Source organism: Haemaphysalis longicornis, unplaced genomic scaffold (genome assembly GCF_048455015.1).
Source record: "Haemaphysalis longicornis isolate Haplotype H1 unplaced genomic scaffold, Haemaphysalis longicornis Haplotype H1 scaffold_4, whole genome shotgun sequence".
NCBI lineage: Eukaryota > Metazoa > Arthropoda > Arachnida > Ixodida > Ixodidae > Haemaphysalis > Haemaphysalis longicornis.
The window spans coordinates 26,907,571-26,927,225 of record NW_027526361.1 but is presented as its reverse complement, the minus strand read 5'-3'; the positions used below and the strand labels follow the sequence as shown (position 1 = coordinate 26,927,225).

General features: G+C 47.9%; 2 protein-coding genes across 2 annotated transcripts in view; both read left to right on the top strand.

The window, feature by feature from the left end:
- The window catches only part of LOC144179696 (beta-mannosidase-like), a 52,180-nt gene extending 40,410 nt beyond the window's left edge, over positions 1–11,770 (top strand). Inside the window, exons 11-16 of the mRNA XM_077708142.1 lie at positions 458–540; positions 4,239–4,429; positions 5,559–5,741; positions 6,922–7,034; positions 7,755–7,905; positions 11,529–11,770. Of these exons, the coding sequence (XP_077564268.1) occupies positions 458–540; positions 4,239–4,429; positions 5,559–5,741; positions 6,922–7,034; positions 7,755–7,905; positions 11,529–11,770 (963 nt within the window). The remainder of the gene's footprint in view (positions 1–457; positions 541–4,238; positions 4,430–5,558; positions 5,742–6,921; positions 7,035–7,754; positions 7,906–11,528) is intronic.
- A 1,363-nt stretch (positions 11,771–13,133) lies between these two features.
- Positions 13,134–16,292, top strand: LOC144179695 (beta-mannosidase-like). Its single transcript, XM_077708141.1, has 3 exons — positions 13,134–13,148; positions 13,286–13,477; positions 16,032–16,292. The coding sequence occupies exons 1-3, from the start codon at positions 13,134–13,136 to the stop codon at positions 16,290–16,292; spliced, it is 468 nt and encodes a 155-aa protein (XP_077564267.1).
- Positions 16,293–19,655: the final 3,363 nt, after the last annotated feature.

Genomic DNA, 19,655 nt, shown 5'->3' with positions numbered 1-19,655 from the left:
CCACTAAAGCGTTTAAATCCAAGCCAATAATGAAACTAAGGCGAGCCCATGATGTAATGGCGGCGCATGACTTGATGTGAGCCGCATGGACGCTAACGCCAGATTCCTCTCTAGTGTATAGTGTAAGAAACTATATGGTGACGATGTCAACAATATCGGGGCGGCGAGGCGCTTGGGGTGGGAGAAGTTGTTGTCGTTTCACGTCTTCATTTCCCTTAAATTGCCCCTGGGGGGCTGCTGTGAAAGGCAAAAAAAAAAAAAAAAACCCTAAGGGGATCAAAAGGGAAGAAACGAGGTCCTGGGCAGTTGCGGGTCGGGGGCCCGCTGCGCCATTGTCCATTGCGGAGGTCTCCCGGTGTGCCGCCCCTCAGGCGTTATGTCCTCAGGCGGGCGTATAGGCTGCAGTAGTGCGGCTGAGAAATTTCAGTGTGCGCATTCCGTTGGGACCATTTTCCAGGTTCGACGCCTCCAGCGACACCCGTCTCTTGTGGTATGGGTTGGAAACAACGAGAACGAAGAAGCGATGGCGTACGTCTGGTGGTACGTCTGGCCGAACGCGTGAATTTCTGCTAATGGCTTTTCCTTTCCTCGTAGTTCGCCTGAAAATAGCACGTAAACCCGGAGGGGGTATTCAGAAAGCTTGACCACGAAAACACAGGGTTGAGGGTAAAGTGGAAATTACTCGAGCCATTTGATGTTCGCGGACGACGCAGTCTTGCTGAGTGAAACTGCAGAACACCTGTAAACAATGTTTGAGGAACTACAATGAGAAAGCACGGCTGTGGGGCTAAAGTAAATATGAATAAATCTAAAGTAAGAAGGAACAAGCATGCCTAAAGCGTCTTTTTCAGCTTAGAAAACGAAACGCTGCAAGAAGTAACAGAATATAACTATTTCGGACAAATGGTTAGTGCTGATCCCAACCACGAGAGAGAAATCCGGCGCAGAATAGGTATGGGCTGGGGAGCACTCGTCAAGCACTCCCAAATGATCAAAAGTAAGCTACCTCTGTTACTCAAAAGAAAAATCTACAATGAGTGCATCCTGCCGGTGATGACACACGAATCTGAAACCTGGCGCCTTACTAAACAACTAGAAAGCCAACTTAGCTCTGCTCAACGGGCCATGGAACGAATAATGTTAGGAGTAACACTGAAGGACAGGAAAGGAGCTAATTGGATCAGATAATAAATAAGAGTAAAAAATATAATATTTTAAATTTATAAAAAAGGAAATAGGAAAGGAGCTAACTGGATCAGATAATAAACAAGAGTAAAAAATATCATATTTTAAATATATAAAAAAGGAAATAGACTAGGGCTGGCCATAAAGTGAGACGAACCGACAACCGGTGAACAATTAGGGCAACAGATTGGATACCAAGAGATCGGTGTAGAAGAAGGGAAAGGCCATTAACCCGATGGAAGGATGAAATAAAGAAATTCGAGGGTGAACTGTGGGCTGGAGCAGCGCAGGACAGGAGCGGTCGGAGGTCAATGGGAGATGCCTTCGTCCTGCAGCGGACCTCAGTAGGCTGATGATTATGATGACGATGAATTCATGATCGTTACTATTTGTGCAACGGAGTGGCAACTACATAAAATTCTTAGTAAACATCATCCCTTGAAAATGTAGGATAAATAAATAAATAAATAAATAAATAAATAAATAAATAAATAAATAAATAAATAAATAAATAAATAAATAAATAAATAAATAAATAAATAAATAAATAAATAAATAAATAAATAAATAAATAAATTTTATTCGCCTTTTTAATGTAAGATGATCTATGAAACTTTCGCAAAACTCTGAAGCAGCGCGGCGGTCACTTCGGTTGGTCGACCTCGCAAGTTACACTGAAGATGTTGACGAAGGGAGTCTGAAGCCACACAAAAAGAAAGAATATATTTAGATTAGACTGAATTCCTTGTTACTATGGTCATGGCATCCGAGCATTCATCGTCTTCCTCCTGTTCCTTTGTCTACCCATGGCCGCCCTCATGATCGATCCTTTTCTTCAATTTGATTATTCGCAATGTCCGTCCAACACTATGAAACGTAACGTCCTCCCCGCCCTACAAAAATAAAATCCGCAAGCTCCGAGAATTAAATCTTTCTGATAATTGAGCATCAGACTCTGACCGAATTACAAGTGCCCGGGTACACTTCCAACACTGCCCGCCCCGGACGGCTCCTGGAAAACACGCGGTTCTGTCTTCGCAACCACCGCTTTATGCAGAGAAGAACTGCGCAGAATTTAAACCTTTTGTCGCTTGTCATCGCCCGAACTGGGATCAATCTTACTGTGGCCGCTTCTTTCTCGTGCAAGCGGGTGTTCCGGCTCACTAGGGGCTGTGCGCCCTCTTCTGTGCTTCACGCTACATTTGTAGCGAGCTTGCTGCCGTTTTCTGAGAAGTAGGCTAGCCATTGTCGTCGCCTTTCCCCTCTTTAGAGGATTCTCTCTTTCCAGTCTGTCTGGTACCATCGTCTCATCAGTCGTTTATATTCTTTCAAGAGCCCCGGACTTCGCCCAGCACCTCGTAGTTGGTGCTCACTAGCAACACGGAAGCATTCGATGGGACACCCAATGAACTAAGTACTGACAGGATCCCCCGATACATCCAACTGGACACGGTGTTTAGTGCGACCAGACTATTGTTTCTGCGGTGATGATGCACTTCTCCTGTGATGAACTCCCAGAGGGGGTCGGCTCCAAGCTTAAGGTACAGCAGCTATGTCTTGCTGAAGAAGTTTCTCCGCAGTAGGCTGACCGCTGGCTTCGATGGAAGCGACAGAGTCACTCTCAGTGGTTACATTTAAGATATCCTTGCAAAAAAAAGGGAACTCCAATCGCTTCTATCGAGCATAGTCTACCGCTGTATTGACTGCGGATGGCAACTTGCACTAGAGCACTGCACGGGCCTGATTTTAAGGCCCGAGACCGGCCCGAGCCCGCTTCGCGAAGCCCGAGCCCGACCCGGGCCCGTAACACCTAGCCCGAGCCCGGTCCGGGCGCGGGCATTCATAAGTGAGCCTGGCCCGAGCCCGGCCCGGGCCCGCCATCTCAAGCCCAGGCCCGGCCCGGCCCGGTGATTTATTTTTTGGCCTAGAGAGGGCCCGCGTGTGTGCGACCAGGCCCGGTCTTTGACGCTGAAGAAAGTTTGTTTATTATATTCCGGGCGACCAGACGGAGCATCTAGTCTGTACAAGCACGTCATGAACTGAATGCAAAAAATAACGGTTTAAAAGTGCACGTAGTTTAGCTTTCACCGTCGGCAGTTCACGCCACATCGGCGTAATAATAGCTCGTATTCTTAAACGAGAGTTATCATCACCTTTGATTACCAGACTCTTGGCAACTTCACGTGGTTGTCTCGGCCACAAGTTGGTATTGCAGAAATTTTTTTATCCGCATTTGAATCAGCGAGTATGTGCGCGTGTTGAAAAACTTCACCTGCAGTGGTCGTTAAGCGGTGGTGTTTCTCTGGCATGCGTATTTGATTCCCGGCCACGGCAGCCGCATTTTGATTGGTGCGACATCTAAAACACACGTGTACATACATAGACATAGGTGCACAGCTCCAGGTTGTCTGAATTAATTCCTTCCCCTCTTGGGCATTCCTTGTAATCGTATCTTTGGTATGTTATACACCAAAATATAAAATCTTGATGCAGTACAAGAAATGTCATTAAAATTGCAGTATAGTGGCCATCAGACCTAGCAAAACACGTTTTAAAACAATGAGTACAACGAACAGCAAGAAGCGCGCAAAAATAAACCAAGAATATTCATTTTGGTGCTCTTTTCTGCACTTCACGTCGGACCTATTAATGGTCGTGCCTATGAATTCAAGCCCGAGCCCGGCCCGGGCCCACGGCGTCAAGCCCGAGCCCGGCCCAGGCCCACGGCGTCGAGCCCTAGCCCGGCCCGGGCCCACGGCATTGAGCCCAGGCCCGGCCCGGGCCCGCCGAAAATCGACTTCGGACGGCCCGGGCCCATGCAGTGCTCTAACTTGCACTAGGTGACGTTACCTCGTTTCTCGTTAAGATGTATACCGAAGCGTTGAAAATTAAACCTCTCGTTAAGATGTATACCGAAGCGTTGAAAATTAAACCTTGATTAAAAAGTTTACACACAACAGAAAAAAGCCTCCTAAGAACAAACAAACCTGTTTCACGCCCGCTTTAGCATTGACAGAGGCCGCTGTCTAGCCGTTTTCTTCATCACCTCGCAGGGATGGCGTGAGTGATCGAATGGAGCAATATGTGGATGACTACAAGAAGCTGTACGTCGGAACGGTTAAGGAAGTCATCGACAAAGAGGACACATCGCGGCCATTCCTGCCCTCCACTCCCAGCAGCGGTCGCCTGACGGCGCGGCAAGGGTGGATAAGTCATGACCCCAACAGCCACCTCAGCGGAGACAGTAAGGATAATACTTGACGGAGACCATACGTGTGACGACGGCGTTTGTGACGCGCTGCTGTGTCCTTGCGGCCATTTTTAAGCAGGGGCGTGTGAATTGACCAGGCCGGCTAATGTCACTCGTGCCAACCTGTCCCTGATCTTAAAACAGGAGACATCTTCGGTCAACTTAGATGCTCAGACCGCAATGAAGCCACAAAAAGATATCAGTAAGGGGGGGGGTGTCATCGCAAGTCACGGGGCCTACTGCCATATGAGGAATAGGCGCTAAGGAGCACACTTACCCGAGCGCACGATTGGGAGAGTTAGTAATCTATGATTAACAGCAGCGCGACCAAGAACGTAAGGTCGAAAGAGAGGCATACGGGACGAACGCTGTGACATTGTTCGTCCTGTATGTCTCCTTCATCCTTGTGTTGCTTGCCGCCCTGAGGTTGATCACAATTAGCCCTTACACGTGTTGTAAGACGCTCGCTCTCTCAGCAACGCAGAGCTGCGAGCAAGCCTTCTAAACAATGATGTCCTGCTTGCCTGCTCTGACGTTCATTTCAGCTTGTTTTAGACACGGCAGACGATTCTAAAAAAAAAAAAATTGTAACTTCTACTAAGTTTTCTGCCTATACATTTTCCGCAGAATAATTGGGGATCGAAGCGACAGCATTTGGGCTCGTCGACCATCACGGCACTGTCAGATTAGATGCGCATGAAATACAGCCGAGCTTCAATAATTCAGACTCGGAGGGGCCCGAAAATTTGTTCGAATTAAAAAAAAAGTTCGAATTAACGAAAGATATTTAAATCCACAAAACTTTGCCGGGACCGCAGCGTCAATTCGAATATAGCAGAAGTTCGAAATTAGCGAGTTATAATTAACGAGGTTCGAATATATATCCGCGTTATTGTCGTCAAAAATGTCTGCCACGTTCTCCTAATCTCAGATCATGGGGTTGTATACCCAAAAATTTTCTAAACACCGGGAGTAACGTACCGGTGGGCCAAGTTCGGCAATGTCAGTCAATATGGCGCTGACGCTTCAGCACCTTTCGTTCCTCGCTGGGGCTGCCATTTATTATAACGTTACGGCCTTCTGCTCACGCAAAAAGCAGTGATTGTCGTTTTCTCTTTATCAGAACACCACTATGACTACGTGGCGAACGCCTGGGTACCCTCCTCCTACCCCGGGGCGCGATTCGTCTCTGAGTTCGGCCTCCAATCCTACCCGTCCAGGGAAACCATGAAACGAGTTGCTGCGGCGCGCATGCTCACTTTCCCCCTCTCCACGTTCCTGGATCATCGGCAGCACCAAATGCAAGGTACCGTGTCACATCCTTTCCTTTCTTGACATCCCCCCTCCCCCCTCCCTCGGCCGCGTATTTCCAAACGCTTCGCTGCACAGAGCACCCACGTGACATGTCTGTTATCGCGATACAGAACGGTTATTAAATGTCGTCATTGGCTGCGCCTCAAACCTAAAGCGACCTAAGACATATCAAATCACTATTAGTAACAAAAAAAAAAAACACGTAGATTTGTGTTTCGAAAAAATTAAATTTAGAAAAAAACTAAGACATAGACCTGCTGGGACTCGAACCCAATACCTGCTGGGACTCGAACCCAAGTCCCTAGTGCCGGTACTCAGTACTTTACATGGAGGCCACACAGACCGAACTGTGGGGCTCCTTTAGCAGGAGCTCAAAAGAACAGCGCGCGCAGTGACATCACGCTTCGCGTGGGTGCTCTGTGCAGCGAAGCGTTTGGAAACACGCCCCCCCGGCCCCCTTTGTCAGAACGCAGGGGGTGCGTGAAGGCGCTTGCAAGTGCAGTTTGATGGGCCACGCAGGGTTACTGCTGCTCTACCCTAACTAAACAAAAGATAACCTTAATCGTTATATTACGTATGATGTTCGAGCGGATAACGAGCTCTTGCTTATAATAGAATTGCGTTTCATGCAAGATTCAGCGGTAAAAACCAGGGTCCACCACTGTGAAAAAAAGGAAAACCTATTCATTGCTGACGGAAAAGAACCGCACTGAAGAAACCACAAAATTATTACTATAATTATCACCATCCCCATCACAGTGATTATCATCATCTTCGTCATTCTCGTCGATTGTCTTGAACCCATCTCCTTCAAAACACTTCCGAGGCTTCGGCGTACGGCACGCTCGGTAACTGGCGTCGGTTGAATATCGGTGGCATCGTCAGATGTGCTCTATAGCGATTGGCGATGAGGCCAGTTAAGCAGTCTTCTCGTCAGCGTGGTGCTGTAACGAGGCGCTGATGGGCGTAGTTGAGTCCACACGAAAGTGACTTCCGTATGGAGGATTTGCATCACCCTTACCACCACTTCGACCGCCGGGCAGCGGTGCGAGCTTCGCGTTAGCTTGCATTTTTATGTGCCTGTCTTATGCAGTCTCCTGTTCCGGGAGCCAGAAAGAGAGCATGGCAATACGTGCGCGGCGCGGTTATAGTTTTTTTCCTCCCGCTTACAGGAGCCGAGCACGTGGTCTCTGGTATAGGACTTCACTTTAGCTTAATGCTTAAAGGCGAGCCTGCACTCACCAACAAGCAGAAGGCTTACGACGTATTCGCGTTTTTGAGCCAGGTTAGTGTCCGAGAATATAGCTCTCGCATTGCTCTCGTATTTGCATATCAGCATTGTCAGATATTTCCTAGTACCACTGTTCTAAGAGGCGCAAGGCAGCACAATTTTTACGTGCGTGAGTGTGTGTGCGTGCGTGCTTGTGTGTTTGAGTGCGTGCGTGAGTGTACGTGCGTGCGTGTGTGTGTTCCTTAGTAACGCTTGGTGGCGGGCTTGTTGCGCTGGTTATAACAAAAGACGGAATAAAAAAGGACGCATGCACTTGACGTAAAGACTGCGCTGGTTGTGTGTCTGCACGCGTGTGCGTGTGTGCGCGTGTATGTGCGTGTGTGCGTGTGCGTGTGTGTGTGCGCACGCGGGTGTGTGTGCGTGTGTGTGCGTGTGTGTGTGGGTGTGTGTGCGCGCATGTGTGTGTGTGTGCGCGCGCGCGCGTGTGTGTGTGTGTGTGTGTGTGTGTGTGTGTGTGTGTGTGTGTGTGTGTGTGTGTGTGTGTGTGTGTGTGTGTGTGTGTGTGTGTGTGTGTGTGTGTGTGTGTGTGTGTTTTGGTTGAGAATAAATGCGCAGTGACTATAGGGGGGATGAATCAGACATACTAGAAACCTGTAAAAGCTTTCAGGAGCAGTTGGGAACCTCATGTATTTCGATATTATTAGCGGGATACACGTGCGTGTGCCGAGATCCTAATTTGCGTCCTTTCGCTGCAAATTCCTGCACCGCGAGCAGATCGTGCAAGCGGAGGGAGTGCGGACGGGTTGCGAAGCCTTCCGGCGCTGGCGAGGTCACCTCCTGCAGGCCGAGGGCTCGGGTCACAACATGGGCGTGCTCTTCTGGCAGCTCAATGACATCTGGCCGGCACCCTCGTGGTCCGCAATCGGTATGCTCGAAGGCCGCTTTTGCAGCTGCTTGGTACGGCCGGGCTAGGAGGAGGAGGATAAACATCTTTATTGTGTAGCAAATTTGTATGGCGTCTTCAGGAGGTGGAGTCCTCAGTCCAGGACCGCATATGCATTGCCAGCCGCTACAGCCCGCTCCACCAGTCGAAGCTGGTCGGACAGGCATGAGCTGGACAGGGCTCGCCTCCAGAGCTCGGGATGGTTGTACGGATTTGGTTTGGGGAGAGGGTGGGAGGGGCATGCACCAACCATGTGGAAAAGAGTGCAGTCTTCTCCACAGAAGGGGCAGCTAGGGGACGTCATTTGTTCGGAGTAGTGGCAGACTCTTTTTGGGTCGGGGAAGGAGTTTGTTTGCAAGGCATGGTAGTGGTGTGCCTGCTCGATTGATAGGGGTCGGTGGGGTGGGGTAAGGGTGCGTCGGGCCAGGCGTAGCTGTTGGGTCGTTTCTGTGTATGCCAGCAGGGGAGTAAATATCTCCGAGGCGGCGTCGTCACTCCTCGTGCGGCGTGTCATTTCTCGCGCAAGGTCGTGGGCCGTCTCGTTCCCTCTCCCTCCCAGATGGGCTGGAGTCCATGCGATCTGGATCTGTCACTGCGGGGAGTGGCGGAGTGGTATTGCGCGGGCAGCAGCGTACACCGTTCCGGCCTGGAGGTGCCGGCAGGCCTGTTGGCTGTCCGTCACTACAGTAGTAGCCTTGGTTGAGGAGATCGCAAGCGCTATTGCCGCCTCTTCAGCTTCAGCTGGTGAGCGTGTTTTGATAGAGGCAGTGATAGTCGGTCCTCCTTGGGCGGGGCTTACTGCCAGGGCGAAGGCTGGGTAGGAGGGGTATGCCGCCGCCTCAGTGAAGACTGCATCGGCCTCTTCAGTGTACTGCCGTGATATGGCCTCCGCTAGTGATGGTCCGCGACGAAACACCGAAATTGCTGGCATTAGGACACGGTATAGGCACCAGCAAAGCTCGCGCTAAATAAAACGCGCCAATGTCCTAGCTCATGTCACACACCTTATACCCAGAGGGTTGATTTCTCATGAACCATCAATCCCGTCCTCCTCTTCCCGCTTATGAATGCCACGCCAGCTTTTACAAAAAAAAAAAAAGGGCCCATCTCCCCGCGAGGGGGACTCGAGTAATGCGTCACATAGGGGATGGGTGTATTGCGTTAACGTTTAGTGTTTTGGGAGCTTCTTGACGTAGTTTGAATGAGTCAAGGATATAAGGCGCGTTCGTAGCCTTCCATTCTGTGTCGGCTTTGTGGCGCAGTGGGTAGAGCACTGTCAGTCGTCTACAAGGTATTTACCAAGGTAATCGCTAACCGAATCTCTGCAACCTTAGATTTCAGTCAACCTAAAGAACAAGCAGGGTTCCGTAAAGGTTATTCAACAATGGACCATATTCACACGATCAATCAGGTGATAGAGAAGTGCGCTGAGTATACTGAACCCCTATATATAGCCTTCATAGATTATGAGAAAGCATTTGACTCGGTCGAAACCCTAGCAGTCATTCAGGCATTACGGAACCAGGGGGTAGATGAGCATTATGTAAGAATACTAGAGGATATCTACAGTGGGTCTACAGCTACCATCATCCTCCATAGGGAGAGCAGTAAAATACCTATAAGGAAGGGTGTCAGACAAGGAGACACAATCTCTCCAATGTTATTCACAGCATGCTTACAAGAAGTATTCAGAACGTTGGACTGGGAACAGGTGGGAGTAAGGGTTAATGGAGAATACCTCAGTAACCTCAGATTTGCTGATGACGTTGCCTTGCTAAGTAACTCGGGGGACAAATTGCAAAGCATGCTTTCCGCACTGGGCGAACAGAGTAGAACCGTGGGCCTGAAAATTATTATGCAGAAAACTAAAGTAATGATCAATAACCTCGGGACAGCACAGCAGTTTGAGATAGGTGGCGAGGCAGTGGAAGTGGTAAGCGAATATATCTACTTAGGCCAAGTTGTGACCCCAGGTCCCAACCATGAGGCAGAGATAATTAGAAGGATCAGAATGGGGTGGGGTGCATATGGCAGACATTCTCAGATAATGAATAGCAGCCTACCATTGTCGCTGAAGAAGAAAGTGTATGACAGCTGTAACTTACCGGTACTCACTTACGGGGCAGAAACTTGGAGGCTCACTAAGAGGGTTCAACTTAAATTGAGAACGACTCAGCGGGCAATGGAGCGGAAAATGATAGGTGTAACATTAAGGGACAAGAAGAGAGCGGAGTGGGTCAGAGAGCAAACTGGTGTTAAACACATATTAGTAGAAATTAAGAAGAAGAAATGGACGTGGGCAGGGCATGTAATGCGAAGGCAAGATAACCGCTGGTCATTAAGGGTAACAGAGTGGATCCCTAGAGAAGGCAAGCGTTGCAGGGGGCGGCAGAAAGTTAGATGGGCAGATGATATCAAGAAGTTTGCGGGGATAAATTGGTCACAGTTGGCACAGGACCGAGGTAATTGGAGAATAATGGGAGAGGCCTTTGCCCTGCAGTGGGCGTAGATAGGCTGGTGATGATGATGATGATGGGTAGAGCACCATGTACCTTGCGTTTCGCCCACAGGGCCGTGGGATCGAAACCAGGCGCCGGTAAGTATTATTTTTTTACATAGTGTAGGGGGAGGGGTGCGGACCTGTTGTTGAGAGCGAGGACTGTAGCGTGATGTGGGAGAGGGGGAGTGGGGGAGAGGGCGCACCTGGAACGGCTGTTGCGGACGCCGAGGCACGCAAACGCCGACAACGCCGGGTGACATCGTGAGTTAAAGAAATGCTCTGCATTTAAAAAATGTTGCGTATGAATAGCAAGTGTCTTCCAATTTCTGGAGTGGGCCTGCCGTCCTCTCATGCCAAATCCGCATTAAAAGCCCGTTTGTTGAGGAAGGAACTTCGGCAGACTCTTTTTTCTTGGCTGACTTGCGCCATCGGTGGTGGCGTACGCCGAAACGCCTTGTGGCGAAATCAACTTTATACATGTGCTCTAATAAAGATGACGACTAGCGTGCGTGCGCGCATAGGCGTCGCTCTATATCACGCCACATGAGTAAATGGAGCTTTCAATAGCTCCCCGGTACCACACGAAGTACAACCGGTTAGTGAGAACCAATCAGCGTCGTCGCTCGCATCGCGCCACATCGCAAGTGCGGTCCCGCGCTCTCGTCGGGCAGTTCACCGTCTAGCGCGGCATGCGTAGACCACGCGTGTTTTTCTGTTTCGAGTTTTAGATGTATTTGCGAGGACATGTATGTTGGTATTTATTGATCATTAGGAAGAGAGGGATGTCCGCCAGCAGGCGTAAATTGTCTCGCCTAGGGGCGGACACCGGAACGCCTGCGGGTGGGGGGGAGGTGGGATATGGAGGAAAGAGTTCACAGCAGTAGGGGGATATGCGAGAAGGTTAACATGGTAACATGGTACATATATATATATATATATATATATATATATATATATATATATATATATATATATATATATATATATATATATATATATATATATATATATATATATATATATATATATATATATATCACAAAGGGGAAAAGGAGTTAAACAACTAAAGCAGAGAGAGCGGACATCTCACAAATTTATTTTTCAGAGTACGGTGGTCGGTGGAAGATGCTTCAGTACTTCGCCAAAAGATTCTTCAGTCCCGTGCTCGTGTCGCCGTACGTGTCGGACCTTTCTCTCCGAGTATTCATCATCAACGATCACCTGCGGCCACTGGAGCGAGCTGTGCTTAACCTTACGATCTACAAGTGGTCATCTTTCGACCCCGTTTACACGAAGACGCTGCACCTCAGTGTGGTAAGCATGATACAGAAGCCTGATCTCAAGTGAAAGAAAGGGGATTGCTATAGGAATGCAAAAGGAGCAACGCCTAGAAAGACATATTTTGTTATAACCAAACAGTTACAATAGGTTTGAAAAGTGTATTAGCGTGCATATGAGTGCATGTGTTAACTAGTTTGGTTGGGATCACTAAATGACGTAGGTGTACTCCATTTTCGGGTACTAGATGCGCTAGGACCTTTGCGAGAAAAGGGTCTGGTGTCCCGCGAGGATGTAGAGTTTGCGGAGTACAAGTTACTTAGCTTTGATAACGTTAATCTGCGCCCAAGATAACGATCAATCAGTAGACAATATGAGGCGTTGTACAAGTGAGTTAGATTCTTAGATTATTTTTCATTGCATACTGTTCGTGACGCTCAGGAAGCTAGTTGGCGCAAGAGAGTTTGTATAATATTTAGACCGCAAAGTAAGTTCGACTTTTGTTTTAAATCAACGACACTAATAATAAGTGACATCGAATTGTCTCTTTTAAAAAAACAATAAAACCTGCTTAAGGTGCAACTGTTTCCTAAAGAAGGAATGTGTGCGAACCAGGCGGCTCATATGGTTAAGATCGGGACGCTGCAAACATGTCGGCCCTTCTTGCAGCTTTCGAAATGTAGAGTGCCTGTGCGTACGGAGTCGTATCTCTGGCTCGAATGCCCTTTCTCATAAAACGTATCACACAATGCTTACCACTGGAAATATTCCACAGTCATGAAAAATGTCAGTAACCTTAGTAAGTTTGAAACGCCGCCATTCCCTATTAGAAAACAACTTCCGCTCATTTGTGGTTGTCACAGGGGGGGAGGGAACCTGAAGATATTTCGGCAGCTTTTTCCTCAGCCCCCTCCATTTCTAAAGAGGTAAAAAAAAGATATAAGAACGAACGAATGAACGAAAAATAGAAAAAAGAAATAAAACAGAAAGAAAGAAAGAAAGAAATTCAAGAAAGAAAGAAAGAAGGAAAGAAAGAAAGAGAAGAATAAGGAAAGAAAGAACGCGATGGATTCCTAGCGTCGAGTAGAGATTCGTCCATACGTACTCATGTGCTATAGAGGAAAAAACAAACTAACGAAGGAACGAACGCAAAAAAGAAAGAAAAGAAAGAAATACACAAAGAAAGAAAGAAAGAAAAAAAGAAAGAAAGAAAGAAAGAAAGAGAAGATCAAGGAAAGAACGGGATGGATGCCTAGTTGCAAGTACAGATTCGTCCTTACGTACTTATATGCAAGCCAAAACACATCACATCGCCACGCACCGGCCTTCACTAAGCGAGGAGAGACTCGTTTCCCATTAACGTGAGAGGCAGAAGGCCGAGCGCCTCATCGTCATAAGAAGAGACAGGTGGCGCTGCTGCATCCATCCCATCATGACAGGTGGCCACGTACTGTCCAGCCGAATAAGGCACGAATCCATCTCTTCGAACTCATCTATTTATCGCAATCTAAGCTGTTGTATACCGATCCCCTCTAAAACAGATATTGTACACGAATTCTCCTTCCCTTGCTGTTCCGCGTGCAGCCCAAGGCAGCGGCCTTGGACGCGCTCACTGTGCGGATGTCCGAGGTTTGGAAGGCGAGCGGCTGCTCTCGGGCCTCGTGTTTTCTCTGGTTCACGCTGTACAGCGCCTCGACGGGCTCGCACCTGGCGCCAGAAGCGTACCTGCTGCCCTCTGAGCCCAGCGTAGCGAGAACAGGACCGGCCGACATTGTGGTAGAAACTGTGGTTGATTCCTCTGTCATAGGAATCGGTAAAACACGAAAGCGAAATGTGCAGTGAAATGTGCAGCGAAATCTGCAGCTGAGCATGATTTGCGGGTCGCGGCTGCCCTGTGGGTGTGCTTGGCGAGCGACTTCCTGCTGGCGGGTCGCTTAGGCAAATGTGTACTGGCGTCATTTCCGGCACGGATATGACGTCAGTGAAATCTTGGTGAATCCATGCATACAACACTGTCGTGTTAAAATATAAAACCCGAAAACAAAAACCTTAAGTATAACGTACTCTTTAGTACTAAAGGTTACTTGCCCGCAAGAAGACCCTGTGTGCAGGGATGCACCCTTTACAGTCCGCTTGCTTCGTTGTACTGGCGCATCATTTCCGTAACGGATATGACGTTAAGTGAATTCTTGGTTGTATCCCGGAAGGAAACACTTTCGTGTTAAAATGGCGCTGATCGTCTCTTCCCAGAGTCAGACTCGCTTGGTCGTGCTTGCATGCACAACTGTTCGGAAGCATGTTTAATGTAGTGATATGAAGCATGCGATTTCCAACTTTCATAATTTCGATGTTTTTGCACTTAGAAGCTGCACCAGGGCTATAAGGAGGGCCGTAGTAAAGTGCTGTGGTATATTAAGGCCACCTGGCCATCTTTAACGTGCACAGACATCTCTACGCACGGGCGTGTTTGTTTTTCGCCTCTTCCAGAAAAAAAAAAAAAAAAAAAAAGAGCCCGCGTCCTTTGGCTCAGCAGCACTACGCCTTAGTCACTGAATCACCGCGAGGGTGCGTCGACAGTTCCGTGTTTGAAGCTTATGCCCTCCTGAAAGCACGCGCGCTACTCAGCTGGCTAGTTGTGTTTAGGTGCGTGTGTGGTGGTGTTAAATGGCGAAGACATAATGTGCATACCAAAACCCTTAAATGGACACTTATGTGTTGGAGCAAGGGAGTCTAAATCGGTAGATTAAAGTTTCCTGAATGAAACATACCACTCGCAGCAGCAGCACTTGCTTGCTAAAGCAAAAAATGCCAAAAGCGCGAAAACCCGTACCGATGCCCCACATAGTTTCCGGCATTACAATTTGTGACATCACGAATCACGATAGGTGAAACGAGATTGGTCAGCTTGTCTACGCGCTTTCCTGAAACGCTAATGTACAATAAATAAATGCGAGAATTTCCGCCCAGCCCAGCAAGCCACAGTTAGGGAATATAAGATGGGATAACTCACAACAAGTGGAAGACCCTGTTTCAGTTTTAAAGGAGCCATGAAGAGAAAATACAACTTCGTGTAATTTGAAAGAACTCGGATTCGGTATCTCACTCAGCTCCGTTAAAGCCCCAAAAGATGTTTTTTAACGAAAAAAAAGCAAGAAGTATTTAAAAACTTTCAAATTTTGCGCCACAGTGACGTGTTATGAGCAAGAGTGACGTCATATGGGCCAACAATAAAACATAATTTTCAGTGTGTTAACTGCACGTTAGCATTCAAGTGATGCGGTAAAATGGAACTAGAGGCCCCATTACAGACGTCCAGTCATGTCTCGTCGCCACAGGTCAGTTAGGCGGCCGCCAATCGCACAAACAAGGTTCCGTGACGTCATAGAAAAGTTGCGGGAAATTGGCTAGGGGGTCGCGACTGCTTCACACGTTTTCTTTAATATCTCCGTTATTTTTTCGAAGATTGCGATGATATTGGTATCATTGTTATCGGGACTAAGCAGTCTTTCTAATAAACCCAACTTGTATTTTGTCTTCATGGCTCCTTTAAATTCGTTGAAATGTTTCACCTTGCATAAAAGGCAGTCAAAATACGCCTGTGGGTGTACGCGAGAGCCTACCGTACCTGCTACCACCAACACAAACACATAAAATTGTCAGTGGCGAAAACTAGAAATCCTTAGCGAAATCGGCTAGGTTTCCTGCGCGGGACGTCCGTTAGTATTAGGGACAATTGTGCCCGTGTCTTCTGTGCCTTCTCAAAGGCAGAAAGACCTCACGGGAACGCCCGCCCTATGAAGGAGCGAGACTTGATGACCATCCAGTTAGGGGCGCCGCCATACCAAGATCGGTTCTGTAATACCCGTTCTGACTGGCTTTCCGTCTTTGCCTCAGAAGTGAAAGCCACTGACACCAGGCTTTTGGGAAGGTTACGACGATGAAGCAAGGTAGAGAATAGGGCCCCGGTTCCCTCTTACTTGATCTGCCCTTCAGCGTCACGAATGATCCCGCGGCGCACGATGCCAGAAAGCAGCAGCAGCTCCTCCAAACCTGACTAAACAGACCCCCCCTCCCCCACCCCCCCCCCCCCTCCACCAAAAGCTCCGCTTTAAAAAGTTATTTAACCTTTCTTTAGCGCCCGGGTAATGGCGTTAATCTGAAGCTACGAAGCAACAACATTGACCTTATTTTGTAATGGGTTCCACTACGAGGCATGAGTAATGTGTACTAAAACCCTGTCGTCAGTGTCTTAAAATGCTATGAATGCAGACAGGCCGGCGACAAATAGTTAAGGGGATATATCCCTTCCGCAACTTGCATCTGCTTTCAGGTGGTGTCGGTAACGGGCCCGAGGACGACGATTGCTGACCCCGACGTGGACACGTTCGATGTGCACATTCGCACGGACAACATTGCGCTTTTCGTGTGGCTCAACGCCGGTGACCTCAGTGGCCGCTTCTCAGACAACGGCTTTCTACTGAAGGACCGCACGAAAGTTATCGAGTTTTACACCTCCGAGGAGAACGTCACATGCCAGGGACTGCGGGAGCGCATAACCATAGACACCGTTGCCAACTACCAAACTACCTAACATCTTATCCGAACGGCCAATTGACTCCGTTCTGTGTATTTCATCCCTCACTGGTATTCGAGACAACATTGGTATTGTGAAAACTTTAATTCTTAGCGAACAAGGCTTATATGTCTAGACACAAATATCTTAGTTACACGAAAACGATACGTGAATTTTGCTGCTGAAATAATGAGTAAAACGTAGTAACGAAATGATAAACAAACACAAGTATTCTGTTCGTTTCTGTCGGAAAATACAGTTTGCCGGAAGACCTCTAAAAAAATTTGGCCACATTCGCAATTGAGATGCGAAGACTGAGGAAACAGCGGAGCTAGTGGTCATCATGAGCTTTAATTTGGTTTTTCGTAGGTCTGCCCCTTTTCTACAAAAAAGATGGCTAAAAAGCGAAGCTTTTTTTTGTGCAGACTGAGTTATGTTAAAGTCCACAATGCACCCTCCTAAAGTCCAAAATCCGAACTGCCAAAGTCCGAAGCCAAAGTTCACTTCATCTCAGCCAAAGTTCAAAGTCAACACCCGCGCTACGAACGAAGAAATACTGCGCGCCCCTAATGAGATGACAGCACAATCGGATAGACGCCGGGTTCATAACCCGAGGAACTGAGGTTCGATTCCGACCACGGGAAGCGTTTTTTTCCCTTTCCAGTTGGCTGCTCAGTTGGCTGCCACTGCTAACCCCGCACCCCTCGAGCTTTTGGGGTTGCCCAGTGGCTCGGATGCCGGTTTTACGGCGTAGAAGTCCCGGGTTCGGTTCTCGGGACTACATGAACTACTTTTTTTTTGCTTTCTCACCTCCTCGCCCCTTTCCCTCACACTTCTTGGCCTAGCATTTCCCCCCCTTGTCAACCTTTCTCGCCCTGTCCCTTGCGCTGTTTTAATCCTGGAACGCAGCTTGAGTTCGGGTGTCATACCGCACGAACTCAAGTTTTATATTTTCGTGCACACGCGTATAGCCAGGCCCTGACAATTTATTTGTTCGATCTTGTTAATTTGTTCGATTTTGTTAGACCCTAAAGGGGCCATGCAGACGAAACGCAAGTTAATTCATTCGAAAGATTGCCTTATTGGAATCATGCTGATACCACTTTTAACAACTTCACTCAAATAAACTATATAATTAGAAAAAAAAAAAAGGAATGGCCATGCTACCCACCAGCTCATTTCCCGCAACAGAACCTATGATGTCATATGCGGCAGCTCTGCGATTGGCTGAGGCCGGCAAAAGCAAACGCAAATTAGTCAGGGCTTACAATTAAGCTTTCCGAACGAGCATTCTTTTTTGTAGCAGTAAGAATAATGGAGTAAACAGTGAAAGTTACGAATGTACACGTAAACGTAGAAGTACCGATGCGTACTGCTGTTCGTACTGCGCGCACTGCGCGAACTGCACAGCACTGCGACGCTTTGGGGTTGTCTCAGACAACACTAGCCGGTTGGCGTAAGCGACAGCGTCTTACGTGACCGTATTTGCCGAGCGAACACCATGTTTGACGAAACGATTATTTTATAGCTTAAAAAAGCAAGCTAGGTACAAATACAGTCAAAAACAAAGCAATGGCCCTTCGCGGTATGGTGGCGCCATCTAGGTTAACTAACGGTAAACGAGGTTCCACAATCGTCTGCAGAGCGGTTCTCGTGATGTCATTGACGACGTCGCGAGAACACATGATTTAGCGGGAGAATTAAAATTTTAACTTAAATTGATTAATTTCTCAGTGAATAAAGCATCATTTGCTTCCGGGCAAACACTGGGGGCACTATGTAACAGGAAAGCTTTCGAATAAAACAAACTTGTATTTTGTCTGCATGGCCAAATTAAATAGCGCGGCTCATCCTAATGCTCGCTTTGCGGGCACCTCCCCCGCTTTCCGAACGCGCCCTGGTTGTTGCCCCCAGCATCGTTTTTGATCGATTGCTTCAGGCCTGCTTTTATTGGCTGCGATGTCTTCGCCGAACATTCCTGGCATCTGGCGCACTAACGTTTACACAGGACTGAGGTAGTGTCGACGGGTGTCTTCTTCCTCTCTCTATGCTCTTTTAATGAAAACGGTCCTTTCTGTGGTCTGCGTTTATGATGCCTCGCTTGCATAGCTCCCACTTTGCTCCCCACCAAATTTCTATTTCGTTATCCCGCCTAACAATAATTTCATTCACTGCTTTATTAAAAGCTCGGTGATACTAGCTGGGTGAGCTTAATGAATGGGCAGTGGCAGAAATGTGTATTAAAGACATACTTTCAGTACTATAGAAGAAATATGAGCGTGGTAATTACACAATTAGCAACTATGTACTCATAAAGGGGTCAGAGTCATGTACTCAGTACTGCACGAAAAATTTAAGCGTGATAATTACAAAAGTAGCAATTAGGTAAGTAGCAAAGCACGTTATAAGGCTGACTAGCCAAGCATCTTATTCATAGTAACCGAAAGAGGAATTGATTGATTGATTGTAGGATTTAACGCGCCGACGCTACACAGGCGATGAGACGCGCCGTAGTGAAGGGCTTCGGATTAATTTTGCCAACCTGGGGATCTTTAACATTCACCGAAATCTCGAACACACGGGCCGAAATCTCGAACACACGGGCGTTTCCGCTTTTCGCCTCTACCAGAAAAGCGTCCGCCGCGGCCGGGAATCGAACCCGCGTCCTCGTGCTCAGTCGCACCATAGCCACTGAGCCACCGCGGCGGGTAGCCGAAAGAGGAAGAAAACGCCGGGAAGAGAAAAGGATTATGATAATGATGATGATGATGACAGGACACACGAGGACACTGGCCAAGTGCCACTGTAGGCACCACGTGATTACCGTGCTCAGAATGAACGCATTGCAACCCACGAAGTACTTAAACTCCATCGATGAGGTGTATAAGGCGACGTACTCTGAACCACCTACATCAACAGAGGCTGTGGCACATGGCGGCGCACGCAATAGTGGCATATCCGCACTTCGCAGAGCACCTGGCAGTCCACGACAGAAACCAAAACCATCACTTGTTAAAGGAGCCATGAAGACAAAATACAAGTTGGGTTTATTAGAAAGACTGCTCAGTCCCGATAACAATGATACCAATATCATCGCAATATTCGAACAAATAACGGAGATAATAAAGAAAACGTATGAAGCAGTCGCGACCTCCTAGCCTTTTCTATGACGTCACGGAACCTTGTTTGTGCGATTGGCGGCCGCCTAACTGACCTGTCGCGACGACACATGACTGGACGTCTGTAATGGGGCCTCTAGTTCCATTTGACCGCATCACTTGAATGCTAACGTGCAGTTAACGCACTGAAAAATAGATTTTATTGTTGGCCCGTATGACGTCATTCTTGCTCATAACACGTCACTGTGGCGCAAAATTTGAA